This window comes from Pleurodeles waltl, chromosome 12 (genome assembly GCF_031143425.1).
Source record: "Pleurodeles waltl isolate 20211129_DDA chromosome 12, aPleWal1.hap1.20221129, whole genome shotgun sequence".
Classification (NCBI taxonomy): Eukaryota; Metazoa; Chordata; class Amphibia; order Caudata; family Salamandridae; genus Pleurodeles; species Pleurodeles waltl.
Window position 1 is genome coordinate 519,175,826 of NC_090451.1, and position 21,411 is coordinate 519,197,236.

The 21,411-nt window shown below is 46.2% G+C and overlaps 1 protein-coding gene across 1 annotated transcript in view; it reads right to left on the bottom strand.

Moving 5' to 3' along the window:
* CFAP263 (cilia and flagella associated protein 263) overlaps positions 1-21,411 on the bottom strand; it is a 191,466-nt gene that overhangs the window by 95,324 nt on the left and 74,731 nt on the right. Inside the window, exon 4 of the mRNA XM_069217411.1 lies at positions 13,419-13,574. Within this exon, the coding sequence (XP_069073512.1) occupies positions 13,419-13,574 (156 nt within the window). The remainder of the gene's footprint in view (positions 1-13,418; positions 13,575-21,411) is intronic.

A 21,411-nucleotide genomic window follows, 5' to 3' on the forward strand; every position in this document is an offset into this window, starting at 1 on the left:
TGTAGGTCACCAATGTTGCACCAACATAACCTTATGACTGAACAGGTTAATACCAATGCACTCAGCATAATCCGCCCCGGACATGGAAGGTTAATGGCATACTGAATCCTATAAAGCGAGGGGTGGTGTTACTCCACAGATGTACTACTTCTGCAAGAAACTCACTTGGGCGGCAATTGATGCTCGTTCCTCCCCTGCATTGATAGCCCTCACCAAATACTATAAATCATCCTACTATGGAGGCATTACAACCCTTGACATACTCTCGTACTATAGGGCCTCCCACCTCAGTGTTACAAATGAATGGTGGTTCATTAATGTACCCGACCCCATATATGCCACCAAAAGAGGAGCACCGCAGGAGGCACCCCTACTGCAATTGCTGTAGGGGGGGGGGAATGCCCCGAGATGATGATCTCTTCGCTCTGACAGTAACTCTTCAGATCTGGGGGCATACATAGGGCCCTCAGGTGGGCAAGACGCTTGGCAAAAGATACCCCACTGCCACAGGTCACAGCAATGGAGGGCTTCATGTCATGGAACATTTATAACTATTTCAACGCTGGGGGACGTCATGTCCAGACAGAACATGGCTTGCATCATTTATAATTTTTCCAGTACCCGCGGCTCCAGCACGCTCTTACCCAAGACATTAATGGACTCGCAGACCTGTCAGATCATACACCTTTGGAGGGCAAAATACTCCTGGGTGGGCTGACTACCCACAAAATTTCACAGGTATACCGGTCATTAGAAGTCAACACCACTGACTCCTTTGTTCAATTAAGGAGGGTGTGGGAGTTTGACATGGGACTCCTCATTGTCGACAACTGGAGGGATGTTTGCGCTTCACCCTGTGAAACATCAATTGCCTCACAGTTCCATCTTATACAGTGGAATTTCCTACAGTGGGCCTACTACACTCAGGAAAGGTTGCGGGAGATGAGGGTTGTGACATCACCGGTCTACCTGCGTTGTTTGACGCACAGGGGGACTTACTCCACACAATTTGGACTTGTGAAAGGGTGACCCGTTTCTGGGAGGGGGTATTGTCATGTCTGGACCAAGTGCTGGGGAGGAAGTGGTCCTGGGATCCAAAACTGGTCATCATCCATACCATAGAGGAGATAAAATCAGACAGGAATCCCACTGCAATATGGTTGGGTTAGTGGTAGCAAAAAGGAACATTGCCAGGGCCTAGAAGGACTGCGACCCCCACATCCTGTGGAGCAGTGGAAGGCTGAGCTGGACCTCTGCATGATCCTAGAAATTCCCATCTATAAATCCAGTGGCTGCCCTCTCAAACATTATAAAATGTGGGTTGCATGGTGTCAATATGGAAGTATTGTCTTCCAGAGAGTCGAAAATCCTCGCCTTTCCATCAATGTTGAAATTCAGACTTACGCAGATAAGGTTTGAGCTTGGGTTAGAGGGGCACGGGAGCAGACAAATATATTGCCCAGTGCTGGTTGGATCTAGTGGGAGAGGGATTTTATGTTCACTCCTAATACGTTGCATGGTTTCATCGTTGACTCAGTGGCAGTTGCTCAGCTATGTATATATCAGTTGCATCTAACCTCCATAAAATCAATAAAAAGATGTCACAAAAAATATGGACTGGCATAGCTGGATTGCAGAGAAGAATTATGTGTTACTGCTATGGAGTTGCCATACAACAGTGGTAGCTGTGGAGCAGGGCTAGACATCCCTTTCCAATCTGCCATTATGTAGGAGAGGCTGTGAAGAACGTTCCCAGATACTGCCTTAATCTTCATATTTTTGCACCAAAGACACATGAGAGAAACAAGGAACTTTGTGGAAACCAGTATGATTATAGGAAAGTCAGAAAAGGAGTTCTGAAAATAAATGGAGGCAAAGACCTGGCTACTGGATAAAAGATCACTGAAGAGAACATACTCACAGGATTTACTACTTCAAAATACAAGCCAGGATTAGAACATTGATTTTCTGAGTTGCTTAGCCCAAGAAACAGGAGTGATCTTTTTAAACTCAAAGGCAAGAATCATTTTTTTGTGGTACATGGTCTTTGAGAGAAAATCCTTCCAGTATGACCTTGTTATAGTTCTCTGGAATGTACTATATTAATGCATCAGCTATACAGAAATCAGAATACACAAGATAAGGATATTAAAACGTACAATGGGGTTAATTTTGATACTTCAGTGAGGATTGAATGCTGGTGCAAGACAATGGCAGTGCCCTGATGAGTCTCCAAAAGGAACCTCACTCAACCTGACAGAATCCCTACACTGTACCTAACAACCACTTACCAAGACTAAGCCCTAAAAGGTACGTGACTAGTAGTTAGCTGAAGAGTTTACTAAGAGACTTGCGAGGCAGACAGAGAGGGATGGCATGGGAACCCAGAGATCGGATCCCAAACGATGGCTTGGCAGACAGTAATGGTGCTGGTAAGAGCCTTAGAGGTGAAGGAAGAGGACATGCTGGGAGAAGTTGTCTGAGCCGACCAGGTCAGTGAGGAGAGTGATGTAGTTGGTCTAGTGGGCCCTAAAAAGGCCAAAAGCCCAAGGTGGGAGAACAGATTACCGAGCTGACAAGACTGAAGAAGCCCTCGGAAAATGCCAGCATGCAAAGGTGCAGAAGCAGCAAGGAGTAGAGGAAATAAGGCAATGGGGAGTGGGGCTGAGAGAAGATCCACTGACACCTGGTGCAGAATCTATGACCTATGACTTGTTTGTCAAGGGAGCTTTCAATGTGGTAAGTTGGGGTCATGAATAATTACCTCCTGTACTACACCCTCACCCCCCTACCGTCTGACGCTGGGAACACATGTCCACATTAGACAAGGAAGCAGTGTCAGCAGGACCTGGAATTGCAGCCTCATGCAGTGGTGAGGTGAACAACTGAACAAGACAAGCCCCCTCTGCAGATCTAAAAACACAAGCAAAAGAAAGTATAAAAGAAGGCCTGGAACAAAACTGAAGAAAGGAAATCTTGAGTGGCCCTGAAATGAAAATATCCATGGCAAAGGGTGGATTGAGAGTCAGAATCTCTCCAACTTTAGGAGGCCTCATTGCATTACCATCACAGCCAGAGGAGCAGGCAGGGGGTTGAGCTGTAACCAGCTAGCAAACTGCTAAATTCTATGTACAAAGGGATAATAAAAGCACTATGCTCTGACAGGGCAATGGTCTCCTAGAGACAGCTACACTGGAGTGGAATAAAACCCATAGGGGGCGAGGAAAACATTGAAACCACTCGGGAAGTGAGCCTGAAATAGTGAGTGGCCACTCATTTTTCTTGCCCTCTAAGCATTCACAAATGTCCAGAAAACAGTGGACTAGTTCTAGAGGTCTCTACCTGACCTGGATGCCGGAGACACCAAAACACCCGCCTAAGAGGGAGGAAAGGGCAGAAAAAGGAGGGGTGGCCTGCCTCAAGAACTAGGCCGGAATCAGTCACATACGGGGAAACACCTTGGGGGCAACGATGTGTACTGGAGCCTCTGACAGCAGTACACTATGTACCATGGCAAAGGATAAGGAGGTCTTGCCCCAATCAGCTAAAATAGATAAATATACAAAGCCATCCACATTAGCAGAGCATCGTCATCCCAAGGGGATGGATGGTCCTGCAGACAGTATTGAAGACGTCGGTCACAGTCTCTTCAACAGGGGTTATCTAACAGGCAATAAAGGATACCTTCTAGGCTATGGAAAGTGAGATAGGAGAAGCACAAGTGGATATGGCACTCCCAAATATGATGACTTTTGTGAGGGTGGACACTGTCCATAACTTCAAGACGAAGGCGGCTCATCTACTGGCAACCACAATGCTGGTGGAGGAAAGAGTAGGGGATGCATTTCCTGGAAAAATGGCTGAGGATCCTGGTGGCAATGGAAGATATATGTCAATGTTTTGAGGTGAAGTAAGCACACAGGCCCTGGTTCTGAACCCTCCACCACTGGTTCCCCAAGCCATGCTGCTTTACTAAAGTGACAAGGAGGCATTCCTCAAAGCAAGATGAAGCATTAGGAAAAGGGATGTACAAGTCAGCCCATTCCATGTTTTCCCAGCCATGCAACTAATGTACATGCATCCCTGCCAGGCTAAAGGTAATCTCTAACTCAAAAACGTTCTTCTTCGTAACGCTGGAAGTGGCATGGGACTTGGTGTCAAACAAATGAACATGGTCATAGGAGGGAAGGGGTGAAAGGAGGGACAGTGGACCATGAGGGTTCTGGAAGCCAGTCCAAAGAAAAAAGGACATAGAGCTTGGTCATGATGGAGAGCAGAGTAGACCTCGATGAACAGCCCACAAGAGAAGATCAAAACAGGCATGGAGATGGCCAGAGACATTTCAGATGGGGAGACGCAAAGAACCAATATCACCTGAATACGAAAACGATACTCAGCTGGAATTTTCAATTTGTAAGTAGCTAAATGGTGTGTTACATGATTGGTAAAAAGTGGGATTCTGAAATAATGTCAAAATGTATCTTATCTGCTCCCTAACTGCATAGTTATTTTTGAGAGGGGATGATATGTGTTTCCTACCTGGTGGTGGGCAGTTCACAACCCACTGTATGAAAGTGTGAGGGGTAATTGGAGAGGATCACATGAGCAAATATATCAGGGGAGAGAGAAAAGCCCCAAAGGGACCAATCAGAGTGGATTGAGTCGTGCTCGCAGACGACAGAGCGGGATGAACAAATTACTTACCTTCGATAACGTCTTATCTCGCAGAGGCTCTATATAGCTGAAGATTCCTTACCTTAGAATCATCCCCAGGTGTCAGACTGGATCCAGAAGTTTTTTGTGATCAATACCCCTTTGTGCCAGTTGGTAGCATCATTCTCCTCCATGTGGTGCCACTGGTGTTGTTTGCGCCGGAAGTGACTTGAGCGTGCCTATTTCAGCACCACCTTAGCATGCTGATGTCAGTTCCTTTTCCCGACTTTCCACCCCACTAGCCCAGAGCCACAAAGAACACTGACCACTGATGCGTGAAACTAGGGCCATTAAAACGGAATAGCCCTGTACCTAGAAATCTGTTTGCAGAGTGGGGTGGATGGGTGGGGCAGTAAGGAATCTGGGGCTAGGCAGAGTTTCTAGCAGATAAGGCATTACCGAAAGTAAGTAACTTGTTCATCTGACAGAGACTACTAGCTGCAGATTCCTTACCTTAGAATAGATACCCAAGCAATACTTCCCCAGACGAGTGTCTGCAAACCCAATTTGCCAGAAAGTCCTGCATGACCGAACAGTCAAACTATTCGTACCATCTGTCCAGGCAGTAGTGCCCGTCCTGATTGTCCAGGCAGTAGTGCTTGATTAAGGTGACAGTGAGGCCCCAGGGTGCTGCCTGGTAGATGTTCAGGACCGGAACTGTGTGTGCCAAGGCAGTGGTCACAGCCTTTACCCTGGTGGGATGAGCATGTAAATCCTCAGGGGGTTGCTTCTTGACCAATGTGTAGTAGATCTTAATGCAAAGTACAATCCATCGGGGGATGGTTCTTTTTTGCCCAGCCTTCCCTTTCTAGGCTCTGAGAAATCACATGAAGAGCCGATTGTCCAACCGGAACGATTAAGTGCAGTCAGGGCAGAACACCAATGCTCTTTTTGGGTCTAGCCAGTGGAGTCTTTTCTGTCTATTAGAGGGATGAGGTGAAGTGTGAAAGGTAGGCAAAGTAATGGACTGGCCTATGTGGGTTGGGGTGACTACTTTGGCAAGAAGGATGCAGGAGTCTAAAGGACAAGTTTAGGTGGGGAAAAAAAGAGTTGTATGGAGGCTGAGATGACAGTGCCTGCAGTTCACTGACCCTCCAGGCAGATGTAATTTTGACCAAAAAGGTTGTCTTGATGGTGACGAGCATAAGAGGGCACGTTTGAAGTGTCTCAAAAGGACCACACATTAGAAAGGTAAGAACCAAGTTACGTTCCTATTGAGGCATAATAAAGGGAGCTGAGGAGCGTGTTGCAGACCTTTAAAGAACCTATTTACAATAGGGAACTTGAAGAGGGAGGGTTGATCTAGCAGCCGCAGAAAGGCAGGGATAGCAGATATGTAACCCTTCAACATGTCAAGTGAAGATCCCTGAAGGGCCAGGGTAAGGACAAAAGTAAAGAACTTGGCAAAGGGGTGCAGATAAAGGATCAGCCTATTTTGCTGTACACAATGCAACAAATGTTGTTCAACAGCTGGCTTTCAGGCGTGCGCCTCACGGGCAGGTTCCCTACTCAACGAAGGAGTGAGAGAATATTACCTCCTTGATTGTGACTAGCGCGGTCCTAGGAAGCTCAATCTCGAATATGGGATGGGCGACTGATTGACCTACTGACACTGACAACATGTCTGCGGTTTTGTAAGTGACACTCTAGTATTTTTTTATTTAAATAGGAGAAGTAGTTTTCCGGGTCCTGACGAAGCGTTCCGGGATCATTTAGTGACCCATAGAAGACGCGAAACATGTTGACCGAAAATTATCAGGATTAGGCACTCTACCTTTTCTTCCCCATAGAGTTCAGTGGGACATTATCCCCACTAATACTCTGGATTATTTTTTAATCTTGGCCTGTGCCTCTTCCCTGATACATTAAAGTGATTAGAGGCACAGAGCTAATTTTAATTCTTTCACTCTCCTACACACTTACACCTTGTCTTCCCACTGAGTTAGTATTCGTTTCAGACCTCCTTCTGGCAAATTGCCTTCGGTTTAGCACCACCCCCATTGCTGGGGAGGTCCGCCAGACATTGCAGCACCGGTCTGACGAGGAGATAGCCCAGTGATGAAACTTGTCACCCCTTGGGTGCTTGAGGGCTCTCCTGATATCATAGATATCCCTGACACGCCCCACCCCTGCATTTCTTAATTGTTTTTTTGGAACAGTGTACCTTTCTTTATAATAGTTCAACAGCTGGCGTATGCCGTCTTGGTGGAGGGATGCCGAGCTGCCAAGATAACATTAAAGACTTCGGGGGGGGGAGATCAAAAGGTGTCAACTGTTGCTGCTCAATCTCCCCACATCAAGCCAGAGCATTGATAGGTTCAGGTGTAGAACCCTCCCCTGCTTCTGCGACAGGGGTTCCTCTCGAAGGGGCAGCCTGATCAGAGGACTGATAGACATGCTCAGGCATAAGGATGACTTGGGCCCAGTCATTCCTGATCTTCTTAAGAACTCTGGACAGGTGTGATATTGGCGGAAAGGCGTACTGGAGGCCAGAGCTCCACTCAAGATGGAAAGCATCTCTGAGTGAGAGCTGCCTTGGAAATTCCAGTAAGCAGAACTGCTGACCTTGCGCGTTCTCGTCAGTGGCGAACAGATCTAACCAATGTTCTCCCCACTGTTGAAGGAGCCTTTTCACCACCTCCGTTTGGAGATGCCACTTTTGACATATTTGGCTGAGTTTGTCCTCTCTAGTATTCCGAGAGCCCGTCAGGTTTCAAACCACCAGGGAGAATGTCCTGACATTCCAGCTATGTCTAGAGGTGCATGGCCTCTTGACAGAGGCTCCACAACCTCAGCCTGCCCTGTTTATTGCCGTAACACATGGCAGTGGTGTTGTCCATGAACACCTGCACTAGTCTTCCTTTGATGAAGGGTAGAAAGGCTTTCAATGCAAATTGGATCGCACAGAGTTCCGACAGGTTGATATGAAGGCTGGATTCAGCCGGAGACCAGAGTCCTCTGATCTCCACTTTTCCCAGGTGGCAGCCCTATCCCAGGAGTGATGTATCTGTTACTAACCTCAGGTATGGTTTGTGAAGGGAGAGGAATCTGCCGCTGGCCCAATCGCAGTCCATCAGCCTCCACTACAGATGTTTTCCAGTGCCTGCTGAGACCTGGACCATGTAAGAGAGATTCCCCTGATACTGCACTCAATAGAATTTTAGGTCCCACTGCAGAGCCCACATATGCCAATGGGAATGCATCACTAGCAGGATGCAGGAGGCCATGAGGCCCAGCAGCCTCAGTCAGTCTCACCGAAACCCAGGATAGAGGCTGAAGTATCGGTATAATAGCCTGAATATCCTGGATCCTCTGTTCTAGAAGATAAGCCCCAAACTGCGCTGTGTCCAGAACAGCTCCAACAAAAGGGAGCATCTGAGAAGGGATCAAGTGTGAATTTGGCACATTTATAGTGAACCCCAGTGAGTGCAGGAGGTCCACCGTAGTCTGGAGGTGAGAAGTGACCACCTTGGGTGAGCTGGCCTTCAACAGACAGTTGTCGAGATAGGAGAAGGCTGGTACAGCTGATCTCCACAGATAAGCTGCAAGTACCGCCATCGCTTTGATGAACTCCTGAGGGAGGCTGGTAAAGGCCAAAGGGGAGCACGGCAAACTGAAAACGTTTGTGGCCTACCATGTACCACAGGTAACATATGTGAGCAGGCGGGACAGGGGTGTGGAAGTGTGCATCCTGCAAGTCCAATACTACCATCCGGTCTCCCAGGTCCAGGGCAGACAGGACTTGAGTGAGCGTGAGAATTTAGAATTTCTCCTTTTTCAGAAAGAAATTGAGAGGGCACAGGTTTAGGACAGGACAAAAGCCTCTTTACTTCTTGAGCACCATAAAGTAGCAAGAAAAACAACCACAGCCTACTTCTCATGCCAACACCCTCTCTAAGGCTCCCTTGGCTAAAAGAGCTGCCACTTCCTGCCAATGTAATGAGATGTGGTCCTTCATCAGCCTGTCACAGGCTGGTGGAATGGGTGGAGGAGTAGCCCCTTTAAAAATCTGGAGAACCTAGCAGTCGGATGTTATTGACCTTCAGTAGTGCAGGTGATGGCATATCCTGCCTCCCATTGGATGCCCATGATGGTCACAGGGCAAATTAAAGAGGCTTGGAGCCTGCGGCTGCTGGGGGAGGAGAGGGCAAAGCTGGACTAGCTTGACCTCTGGCTACCTGACCCACAAGGTCTGTGGGTACCATGTTCTCAGCCAAGCAAGGGATGGGAAGCCTGCGGGTCGTGGTGGTTGGGTGGGTAGAAATGAGGTTGGAAGCCCCTTCTTTGGGCATGAGAGGAGAGAAAGGTGGACTGGGGTTGGCGAGGGGCCATGGAATGGACCTGTCCATAGCCCTGTTGACCTTGAAGCACTCAAATGTTGAGTCAGCCTTGTTTCCGAAGAGCTGGGAGCCATCAAAGGGCATGAATGACGCCTGGACATCCCCCAAAAAGCCTGTGGTTCTCAACAAGGTGTGACACCTACTAGCCACCAAGGATGAAACCTATCTGCCTAATGAGTCAGTCATATCCAGCCCACAGCGTATGGTGATCTTAGCAGTGTTCCTCCCATCAGCAATAGCTTGGGAGAGTATGGCTCAAGCCTCCTTCAAGACCATAGGCAGAACCTGCACAACCGAGTCCCAGAGCAAATGGGAGTATCAGCCCAAAAAGCACACAGTGTTCTCTGACTGCAGTGCCGGGCTGGGGGAAGAAGACATCTTCTTTCCCAAGGTATACAGCCTCTTGGATTCCCTGTCTGGTGGAGTGGTAGGGAATTCGCCAGAATTTACTCTGGAAGTGGAGGCTTGGACCAGCAAGCTCTCAGGTGCTGGCGGAGGAAATTTGGGTCCCCTGGGGCATGATGATGGCAGTGGGCAATTTTCCTATTGACAGGATCCCCTGTGCATGGTTTTGACAAGACCCTAAGTAGGAAGTCCTTGAAGGCTCCCTTAAAAGGGAGAAGTGGTTCAGAAGGGGTGACTGTAGTGATATTTGGGTTTTGACCACTGACTTCGTGTCGCACCACTTTGCACTTGGCTTAGCTGTTCACCGTCACATTAGTGGTCACCAGTTACAGACTCCATTTTGTATTCAGCTTAGCCTTAGCTTCACCACCACATTAAAGGTGCAAGTAGTTTTCCGTACAAAACATGTTATGCAACGTGTTTTCTATTCTGCGTGTTCTTTTCTCACTGAAGGGCTAGGACATAACATAGAGGAGTCAGTCAGCAAGATAAGGATGTACTAGAATGATGTTTATGGTACAGCAGGGAACGGCTTAGGCTTGGGAGAGACAACTTAGGATATTGGCCAAGTTCCAAAGTGTTTCTTTCAACCCTGACCTAAAATAGCCAGCATTTTTTAATACTTCTTACACAGCGGGAGGGGTTTTTCCAGAAAGCTCTTTCCTCGTTTGTTTAAGGTATATAAGAGACCCAGGTCGACAGTGGGAGATTCAGTGACCTCAATCAGGATTTGGACGTCGAATGTCTGATATTTTTCCCAAGAGGGTACATTTCTCTCTTTCTCATTGCAGTCGAACTGGGGTCAACGACTTGCTGGCAGGAGAAAGGTGAAGCACCAGACAGGCCCTATGGTGATGCATTTTTATAGGCGTTTGTATTCTTGCATGTATATATTTGCTGTTTATAGATTGAAGATTCTTTGTACATGGTCTTACTTAATTGTTGCACATTTTAAAAGTACATTTTCAGTTATACAGGCCTTCCTTCACGAGCCTTGCAAAAAGATATAATAAATGTCTTCTTCAGGTTAAGAGGTACATTCTAGAGAATCTTTTCGACTCCTCTCAGTGTGTGTATTTTAGCTCAGTCAGCAGTAAAGCAAAACAGTGACTCCCTGCTGAAACTCCTCCATCAAGACATTTGTCTTGAGAGCTACGGATTGCCCCTGAAGGTCCAGGACCTCAACCACCCTCATCACCGCCGTAGCAGATGAAGCTCCCTACTCTGTAGCCACAATAGGAGAAGAGACAAAGCCAGTATCTGACGAGGTGTCCAGTCCACTAGTATCCACCAAATCCTCAGACCAGTTGTCCTTGCTGACATCTAGGGGCTGGTATTCATCAGGGTCCACTGGCACACCCCAGTTATCCTCAGGTCCTAGCCAACAGAAATAAGGCACAGGCTCCAGCCTGGATGGAATGCCTCCAGTTGGGGACAGACGACGCCTATCAGGCTTTGCGTCAGAGTCAGTAACGAGTATGGGGACGGTATCGGGAACTGCAGCACTGGAGCAGGGAAGGGTTGACATGGCTCAACCGGCACCAGTCTGGATCCAACCAACGGGCCCAACTGGTGCCTGGGGCAAACACACCTGTGGAAGACCAGTAGGGGCCCCCCTGCTTAGCTCATGGGGACCAAAGGTGCTCTAGAAGGACAGGTTTCCCAAATATGAGATGCATTGCCTCATAAAATTCATGGAGTTGGGCAGGCATCGCTCCGGCTTATGGGAACCCAGGGAGGTGTGGAGACGGCCCTGGCGCAAGCTCAAAAACAGAGCAGCCCTTGAATGCTGATGCTCCCTTGTCTTGTTGGTTGATTTCGGTGGATGGGGTAAAGCCGAAAACCTCTATGACTTCTTGTGGTTTTTGGACTTTGCACTTGTGGGATTTACCCGAATGCCCGGACGACTTCCAGTATGACAACGACCATACTCTTGACCGGTATCAAGACCACTCTGTCGTCACACGTAGACGGGCAAGGAGCTTGAGGGACAACTCCCTCAAGGCCTTGGGATGCATGGTGCAACAACAACGCAGGTCTTGGCCTCATGGTTGTGCTTGAGGCACCAGAGACAGACGAGGTGTGGGTCCTTCACCGAGATTTGCAGGTAACGGGTGCCACAGAGTTTAAAACCAGCCTTCCTCACGGACATCCCTGCCATACCATGAGATAATGTCTCAAAAATCTTCGGCATAAGAGTTGGAAAAAGGTCAGTCAAAAAGTGACTTGGGTACCTCTTCCCTGGATATGCGCTGACTGGAGCAAAAAGAAGTGACATCAGCGTGCTGGGGTGGCGCCTATATAGGCATCGAGCACATAACGTCTGGCATGTACAATGTTGCCAATGCCACACAAAGCCAAAGACCAGCATCTACCAGCGTACAGGGGTCGTTTTTCGATGGGATTCGGAAGTGGAAGATGATATATCAATACACGCATGCTACTTTCTCCCATACTTGGCAAGCCCAGCAAACTCACTGCCCAGGATACTCCACATTTCAGGAACTCAGAGTACACTCACGCAAGCTAAATTGGTCCCAGTCAGCATACTCTTGAGAAGAGGAGCAGATATAGCAGCTCCAGCTCAGGTGGAGATGTACTTTGTAGAGCACGGACAGTGCTGTACATCTAATAATGTCAAATTATTTATGTCAGATGTCAGTCCCACAACACTCCAAAAAAAGCTTTAGGCCATATTTCATGATATATTAGTTGAGGTTCAGGGTTACTCTTCTTCACAAGCTTGTGCAAAGTTGACTTGAAGAGCATTTTGGCCTTGCTCAAAAGCTCCTGAAAATAATGTGGCCTGATTCGAATGCATTCATTAGCAATTCCTGGAGAAGATGGTGGGGATGTGGCAAGTGTGGCTACATAGAACAGTAGGCCAAAAATGGAAAACGTCATTGATTATACTCTATAATTCTTATGCTATCCTATGCCTTAGGGTGGCTAGGAGTTTCCTGCCCCTGTTCCAGACAGTGCAAGCCATCAAATAAAAATTGCAAGTCAATGTAAATATATTTCCCAAGCATGCTATTGGGTTAAGGTGCAATATAAGTGAGGTCACAATACTTCTTTGAATCAATATCCCACCACGTGAGTTGGCATATATTTTCTTTATGTCTCCACCCACTCTGTTGACGTCACTGTGTTCTGTGATTCATCTATGCATAAACACTTCAATCTACACTCTGCTTATTTCTTTATTTTTATTTTTCTTCTGACCATTACATCTCCACCATGCCAACCCCTCTGTCGACTGAGAATCTACAATAGGACGAAGATTTTTTTCATGAAATGTTTGTGTAAATTCAGTGATACTGCTACCAAGCTTTCGTATGTCAAAGCCAGGCTGGTCTAGTCCAAAGAAAAAAAACATAAATCGAATAAGTGTGTGAAAAGCTTAATGTTCTTGTTACACAAAGCTAAGTGACTTGCAGGGGCTGTTTGGTTCGGTGTGGTGTTTGAGTCGAACATCAGATGTAGAACGGCAGTGGTTGTGGAGAATGAGTGCACTTGTTGCTCAATGAATAGGCCTGTGAGAAAGAGTTGAGTGACTCTGTAGCGCACTCATGTCTCTGACCACGCCTAGAGGTGACCTACTCCAGAATAATTTAGGTTTTGGTATTTTACCTTCGTTTTTTCCACTATTCCTTGAACAGCAGGGCCTTAGAAGAACAACTGAGTGTCTGTGTTACTTGTGAGTCATGATATGGCCACAACATGGTCAGAGACTGGGAGTTTCAGACATGGTGCTGTCATGGAATGGCAGGCAATGAGGGAACGTCCTGAATATTCCATTAATACTTAAATCATAGAATGACAGGGGCTGTTATGAAAGGTGGCGATCTCCATGGAATAGAAGAGTAGACGGGGTGTTTCTGTCACATTTACTCATAGAGTAGCAGATAATTTGACACAGTGCAGTTACACTTAAATCTCTTGATGGATCATACTCACTCTGGCCCTCATCTTCTCTTCGATGTATCGCATCACCTTTTCTGAAGTGATGACTGAACTTTTTTTCTTAAGTGCAGGTTTGGCCACGTCACGTTCAAACTCGGCTGCTGCTTTCTTAATTTCAGTTGAACGGACCTCAGCTTCTTCCATGATGGCCTGGATAGATAACAAAAGGGCTCATGGAACCAGTCCGTGCGATTTTGAGAAGACACCTCTATCACAACATGCAGAATTATGTGTATAAAACATAAAATGCATGCTTCCTCGATACTGTTTTATAAGGGGTTGTGTGAGGAAACACCTCTAACAAACAAACTATAGATCAGCAATATTCACACAACGATACTGTTGATGTGTGAGGGAACTAGACGGTTGCAGGTGAATAAATCAAAAACATTTAAATCATTCAGAATATTAATTTTGCAAAAATTATGAAAATAATGGGCATCTTTGCAAATTATATTTCATTCCAAGCAAATGTTAGCAATGTTTACAACAGAGGAAAAGAGGAGATTTTTGCAGTTTAAGTTGACATTTTCTCCATAACTCCACTTACGTTTGTTGTTATTTTTTTCTCCTGTGAAATGCACAAATTAGGGCACACTTCTCCAGTAACTATTTGACAAGGAAGGCTACCCTAAATCATCAGTAAGCAGCTAGAAATGCATCATCTGCTTTAACAATTTTTTTTTTATTTCTAGCTGAATGCTCATTTTATGCATAGCTACTGTTCTTCTCTCCCGCATTCACTCCTACTAATACTTAGTTTTTGGACTCTGGCTATGTCATCACTGGGTCATGGCCATCCCCAGACTCATCATTACTCCGACTTGGCTAATGTACATTTCTAACTCTAACTCTGGCCAAATTTGATGTTAATGCTGGTCCCGGCATCTTTGAGCTTAAGAGATGACTATCTTGAAGTGATGGTATTCAAATAATGCTGGGATAAATATGGGCCATAGCCCAATCATATTTAGATTTCAATCAAAAAGTTTTTCTACTAAGAAACATTTAATCAAAGTGTATTTCAAGTCTTTTTCTCCAAGAGCGCATTCTAACAAAAAGGTTTCTCAGAAAAGACCTAAGACTAGCTAGACTCCTAGATCAAAGAAGTTGTCTCTAGCTCTTATCCTGTGACATCATTCACGACAGATGATTCTAATGATTTGTTTTTTACTAAAGGAAGATATCAAAATAAAAAATAAAAAATTAAATACTGAAAAACAAAACTCGGACAACCGTAGAAAAAAGAACCACCATTAAAAGACATGATGTTTACTAAAAATTAGGAAAGGGTAAAAACTGGTGGAAGAGGAGTGAACTGCAAAACACATTTTAATAGAAAAAACTACTCTGGCCTCTCAGAGTTGTCGTGACATAAAAATCAGCATTTTTAAACATGAAACAGTGGCTATAAAATGCCCAAACCATCAGCTTCTCACCTTAGATTTCTTTTTGTAGTAGAGTTTGATTGGAAAAAAACATATGCGGAGTAGTCGAGGTCGGGAGTGAAACCATAGAAAATACTAACTGTGTAGAATAATTCAACTACAAATTCTGCCCTGGGTAAACTGTATAAAATTGGGTGGCCATAATCACTGACGTTTTTTGAAGTGTGAGAGGAAGGCACATTCATATATAGGGTCAGGGGATGCAACAAAATACAGGAATATTGGGAAGACTTTCTGGATGAAATGGGAATGATTCTGTAAAGAGTCATTCCCTCTTTATCTCAATTTAGGATTTTGGAAATACCCAATAATGTAGATCTTCCAAGAAACAAGCTTATGCTCTGCATGCTGGGAGTGACTATTGCTAAAAGAGACATTGCTAGAAAATGGTGATGTCAGTACGTGCCTTCAACGTGGGACTGGTAAGAAGGGATGGATTGGGGATTTCAGCAAGGTGCCTGTAATGCAGGACTGGTCAGAAGGGATAGATTGGGGATGTCAGCACAGTGCCTATAATGCAGGAGTGGTAAGAAGGGATGGACTGGGGATGCCAGTATGTGCCTACAATGGACTGGTAAGAAGGGATGGATTGGGGATGTCAGCACGGTGCCTGTAATGCAGGACTGGTAAGAAGGGATGGACTAGGGATGTCAGCACATGCCTACAAGGCGGGAGTGGTAAGAAGGGATGGACTGGGGATGTCAGCATGTGCCTTCAATGCGGGAGTGGTAAGAAGGGATGGACTGGGGTTGTCAGTATGTGCCTACAATGCGGCACTGGTAAGAAGGGATGGACTGGGGATGTCAGCATGTGCCTTCAATGCGGGACTGGTAAGAAGGGATGGACTGGGGATGTCAGCACAGTGCCTATAATGCAGTACTGGTCAGAAGGGACAGATTGGGGATGTCAGCACAGTGCCTATAATGCAGGAGTGGTAAGAAGGGATGGACTGGGGATGTCAGTATGTGCATACAATGGACTGGTAAGAAGGGATGGATTGGGGATGTCAGCACAGTGCCTGTAATGCAAGACTGGTAAGAAGGGATAGATTGGGGATGTCAGCACATGCCTACAATGCGGGACTGGTCAGAAGGGATGGACTGGGGATGTCAGCACATGCCTACAATGTGGGACTGGTCAGAAGGGATGGACTGGGGATGTCAGCACATGCCTACAAGGCAGGAGTCGTAAGAAGGGTTGGACTGGGGATGTCAGCATGTGCCTTCAATGCGGGAGTGGTAAGAAGGGATGGACTGGGGTTGTCAGTATGTGTCTACAATGCAGCACTGGTAAGAAGGGATGGACTGGGGATGTCAGCATGTGCCTTCAATGCGGGACTGGTAAGAAGGGATGGATTGGGGATGTCAGCACATGCCTACAATGTGAGAGTGGTAAGAAGGGATGGACTGGGGATGTCAGCACCTGCCTACAATGTGGGAAAGGTAAGAAGGGATGGATTGGAAATGTCAGTATGTGCCTACAAAGCGGGAGTGGAAGAAGGGATGAATTGGGGATGTCTGCACTGTGCATGTAATGCAGGACTGGTAAGAAGGGATGGATTGGGGATGTCTGCACATGCCTACAATGTGAGACTGGTAAGTAGGGATGGATTGGAAATGTCAGCATGGTGCCTACAATGCAGGAGTGGTAAGAAGGGATGGATTGGAGATGTCAGCACAGTGCCTATAATGCAGGACTGATAAGAAGGGATGGATTGGGGATGTCTGCACATGCCTACAATGTGAGACTGGTAAGTAGGGATGGATTGGAAATGTCAGCACAGTGCCTACAATGCGGGAGTGGTAAGAAGGGATGGACTGGGGATGTCAGCACTTGCCTACAATGTGGGAAAGGTAAGAAGGGATGGATTGGAAATGTCAGTATGTGCCTACAAAGCGGGAGTGGTAAGAAGGGATGGACTGGGGGTGTCAGCACATGCCTACAATGCGGGAGTGGTAAGAAGGGATGGACTGGGGATATCAGCACGGTGCCTATAATGCAGGACTGGTAAGAAGGGATGGATTGGGGATGCCAGCACATGCCTACAATGTAGGAGTGGTGAGAAGGGATTTATTGGGGATGTCAGTATGTGCCTACAATGCAGGACTGGTAAAAAGGGATGGACTGGTGCATGAAGCCCCAAACCCCCGCCAAAAAGATAACATCTGGGGTAGGTGGGGTGATTTCTGTGGGCTGCGATAGAACGAATTGAACAATGCAGGGCACCAGAGCATCGATGAAGTCTCACAGGAAAGGTCCCATAGGGCAGAAGCAGTTGCAACTATGGAAGTGGTCATGCGACAGAACACCAACTTTGACTGGAAATCTGTACTTTGTGCCATGATTAAAACCCTGACTGGGTATTTAAGTAATGTTTTGTACTGTAATGAAAATGTTGACGATACTGGTGTTGTTGTTTTGGAAACTATGAGCTTGGAAAAAAAAACGCCAGTGTAGAAATATTAGTACATACAGTATGTCAAAGGGACTTTCGAGGATGCAGATTCTAAATAATAGAAGAAAAATTGTCGGCCAGGACCACCAAGGAATTAACTTTTACTCCAAGATTGTTTTAGACAGATTTACTTATTCAAGAGAACTACAATCTATCAGAATGGATGTACTAATTATCTGCAGGTAACTTCGTTACACATTTCCACTAAGGGTCTAATGGGTCTCATGGCCTCACAGATAGGTTATTGCAAAGGAAGCAACCGGGCACCACTGGTCAATTACGTCTGTGGGACTTTGTAAAGGCTGTAAAACTGATCGTATAATGTTGGATTAATATAATCCCTTCACCTCCACAAACCATCTGGGTGAAAAAATGAATAAAACATAACACAAATAAAGCTTATTATGTACAGAGACAACATCACCAGTCAAACTGAGACTGTGCACGAAGGGTGCAGATGGGGAGAAGGGGCCAGATGTATTACAGGGTTTTACACATTCTGTGTCTATGGAAAAATGTTTTAGTACATCTGGCCCACGGTATCTAAGAAAACTTGAGAAACACATTCACACGGATGACACTAGAAGGAATACTAAGAAAGCAAAAAGCAATTTCAAATGTTGAAATCAGAGAATATTTTACTGTATAGAGACTTCACTAGACAAACCATACTCAGAAATCAGAAGTGACCAGTACCTATTAAGAGCAAAGCAATAACATTGCTAACCATTACACAGCTTCTCGAAAGTCCACAAAACATATATCACCGACAACCCATGCGCAAGAGTGAAATAAGACATGCATGTATGCATTTATATGATCTGTGCACAGCGTGAACCTAGCAGAAAGTCAGCGCTGTGCAGTGTCAAACGTAAAAGATACAGTCAACGGGCGAATGAAGGGGGAGCAGGTTTCTTAGATTGAGAGAGGAATGTTACTCCTCTGTTATGCAGTATTCTTTATAGATATGAAATATCTGCTAGGCCCTGATTACAAGTCAGGTAACTCAGAACTACCAGATTAATTACTGTTCTGCCTGATCACGACTGACCTGGTGTTGTCATGTGTAGTTTTCCGTGGTGCAGGAACACCAGATCTGAATTTACCAGCCAATAATTCCTGACGGTAGATGTAGGAAACTGGCTATCTATGTACGGAGTGTAGAGGTACACTATGCAGATATTACAGGTGATCCTTATTGGTTTACAGGAGTAAACGTAATAATTCCCAAAACTCTCTTTTGTGGTAGTGTAGGCAAGCAGTTAGGCTTATTAGAGGATAACGTTAAGCATTTATTGCACACACAGAGTGGTAAGCGAGACAGACACTCAATAAAGAAATCCAACACCAATTTATAAAAGTAGCACATATTTTTATATTAATTTAGACACCAAGATCACCATAAACCGGTAAGTACTTTTTAAGATGTAGGTTTTCAAGTCACAATAAAATACACTTATAATGTGGCTTCAAGCGATAATATTATCCTGTGGGGAATAAACATTACTGCATTCGGTCACTTAGCAACGAATTACAGGACCAGCCTTTGACAGTTGGCTGGTCCTGTCAGTATGGGGTAAGGTATGGGGTAAGGTCCGAGGCAGCACCAACAGGTCCCTTCCGGGGCTCTGGGGTGTCCAGGTGCAGCGGTACCTTACAGAGTCGGGTGTCCCTTTCACTTAAAGGGGACATGTTCCTGGGGGAAAGAGGCTGCAAATGGGGGCTGGGTGTTCAGTCTGGCTGAACCGAAAGGGGGGCTCGGGTCTTGAGGGTCTTGGCCACGCAGGCACACCGTCGGTCCACTTGAACTCTGGCTGGTGGGCTCATGTGCTGTGGGGCTTTGAGGCATTGGGTCGCGCTGCTGGTGACCCTCGTGGTTTTTTGGTTCTTGCATAAAGAATCTGTAGGCGGCAACGGGGGGACCAATCTGGCCAAACCCAAGCATGGGCTCAGCTCTTGGGGGTCTCAGGACCCCGTGGGCATGGTTGTCTCCCTCAAATTCAGGCTGTGGGGCTCGGGTACAGGGGTGCTTTTGAGGCGTTGGGTCATGGCGGTTAGAGTCTCCTCTGTATCTTGGTTCTGCAGAAGAGGGTCAAAACAGGACAGCTGGCCCACTCTTGCTGTGGGTCTCACTGTCCCTGAAGTCCCTTGATGTGCAGGTTGGTTTTTCCTTGGTGCTGGTGTCCGGACTGGACACAACAAGGCTTGGCTGCTGCAGCTGCTCGGTGCTGTGGGGCTCCTAGGTGTGATTCCAAAACTCACTAGGGAGACAGGGCTGACCACCTAGATCCTCAGTGAACTCTTCCTGGTATCTTGCTCCCTCAGTGGATCCAATGGTCAGCAACACAGTGGACCAAACAGCTGTTTGCAGCGGAGGCAGATGCAGGGAGTAGCTCCTCTAATCTAAGGTAGATCTTTCCTGGTTGTTGAGGTGCTGGGCAGTCCTCCAAGGGTTTTTGGGGAGGGTATTCAGTTCTTTGTGAAGTTGGTTCAGCGATTGTTGAAGCACAAGAAGCCTAGCAGAGTTTTGCGCCAATCTTGGGTGCAGGTCTTCCGTTCTCACTATTTTCGGTCTGTCTTCTTTCTTCCTTGCTTCCCAGCAGTTGAGTATTGACTTGATCTGCTTTCCTGGTGTCAGGGGGTCCCCTAAATACTCAATTTAGGGGTGTTATGGTAAATGAAGGGTAGCAGCTAATGGGCTACTTACCTTTGGGGTCACACACCTCCTAGATGACCACTTCCTGTGGGGATTGGGCATCACCCTGTCCCAGAGTTCCTAATTTCAGCACACACAAGATGGTGGATTTCTCCTTTTTGTGTTCACTTCAGGCTGCCCACCCTGGGGCTGTGTCCATCCTGCAAGTGCAACACGCCTACTGACTATCTACTTTCCCGCCTGTCCTGGTGCCAAATGGGCCTCACAGCAGGGGGTTGCCTCTCCCAGGTCTGGGGGAAGCTGGGGTCACATATCAAAGGAGACAGGGACTTTGAAGTCCCTGGCCTTGGTATGCAGATTTACTAGTCATCCTGTAGGCATAGGTGATAAGACTTCCTGCCAGAGCAGGCACTGTTTCTGGCCTCTGAGAGCAGGAGCTCTCACCTCCAGGGGTCAGAAACTCATCTGTGATGGCAGGCTGGTCGATACAGTGCCGGATTACCAAATAAGCAAAGTAGGCAACAGTCTATGGGCCTGACTCCTTTTAGGGGCCTGTGGCAACGGATCAAAATAATATTGATTTTATCTTGAAAGAAAATGAAAAGAATAAAAGAAATAAATTGTTTCCAAAATATAGAAAAAATGAATCAACTCAAAGAAACAAAAACTTTATGTTAAAGACTCTACAGAGAAAGTACTGTATTAATGTAATGTACCCATTAACAACTTAAAGTACATAAGCCATAGTAATCAGATTCACATAGCGGTTTGTCTCTTAAAAGCTTATCTTCTGTTAGCTGTCAGCTTGTAAAACAATTCGGTGCAAACTGCATACGTGTAATGTTTAGTTTTGTGTAATAAAATTGGTTTATTAAAATTGTTGCTTGGTAAAATTAAAACAACACTAGGAGATAATTTGTGAGGGGGCTCCTGAAATTTGGACTGCCTAGGGGCCTCCACAGGGTTTAATCCGGCACTGGGTCGATACCAGTCGGCCAGCACACTAGAGGACTAGTAGGTTTCTGGGTGCTTGTCATAATAAGTCGAATACTGGCATCAGTATTGATTTATTAAGACAAGGTGTTTGATAACATACACCTTAATTTTCCATGCGGCCATCATGTAGCTGGGTCATTCGTGATGACCAGGGTCCAGTACATGCTATAAGATTGCTGCTCGATCACTTAGAAAATCTGGTAATAGAATCAGACATCACAAGGGCATATCTGCTCATGCAGACATGCCCTCACATGTATTAGAATGCACCTTGCATTAAGTCTCTCAAGGCCTGCTGGGTGTGACTTACATATAATACATGCAGTGACTCTGGCATGGCACAAAATGAGTGTGCCATGTCGTGTTTTCACTCAGGGCTTGCAGCCTGACAGCCAGTTGCTATGGCAGGCTGTGTGCAATTTGTGTATGGGT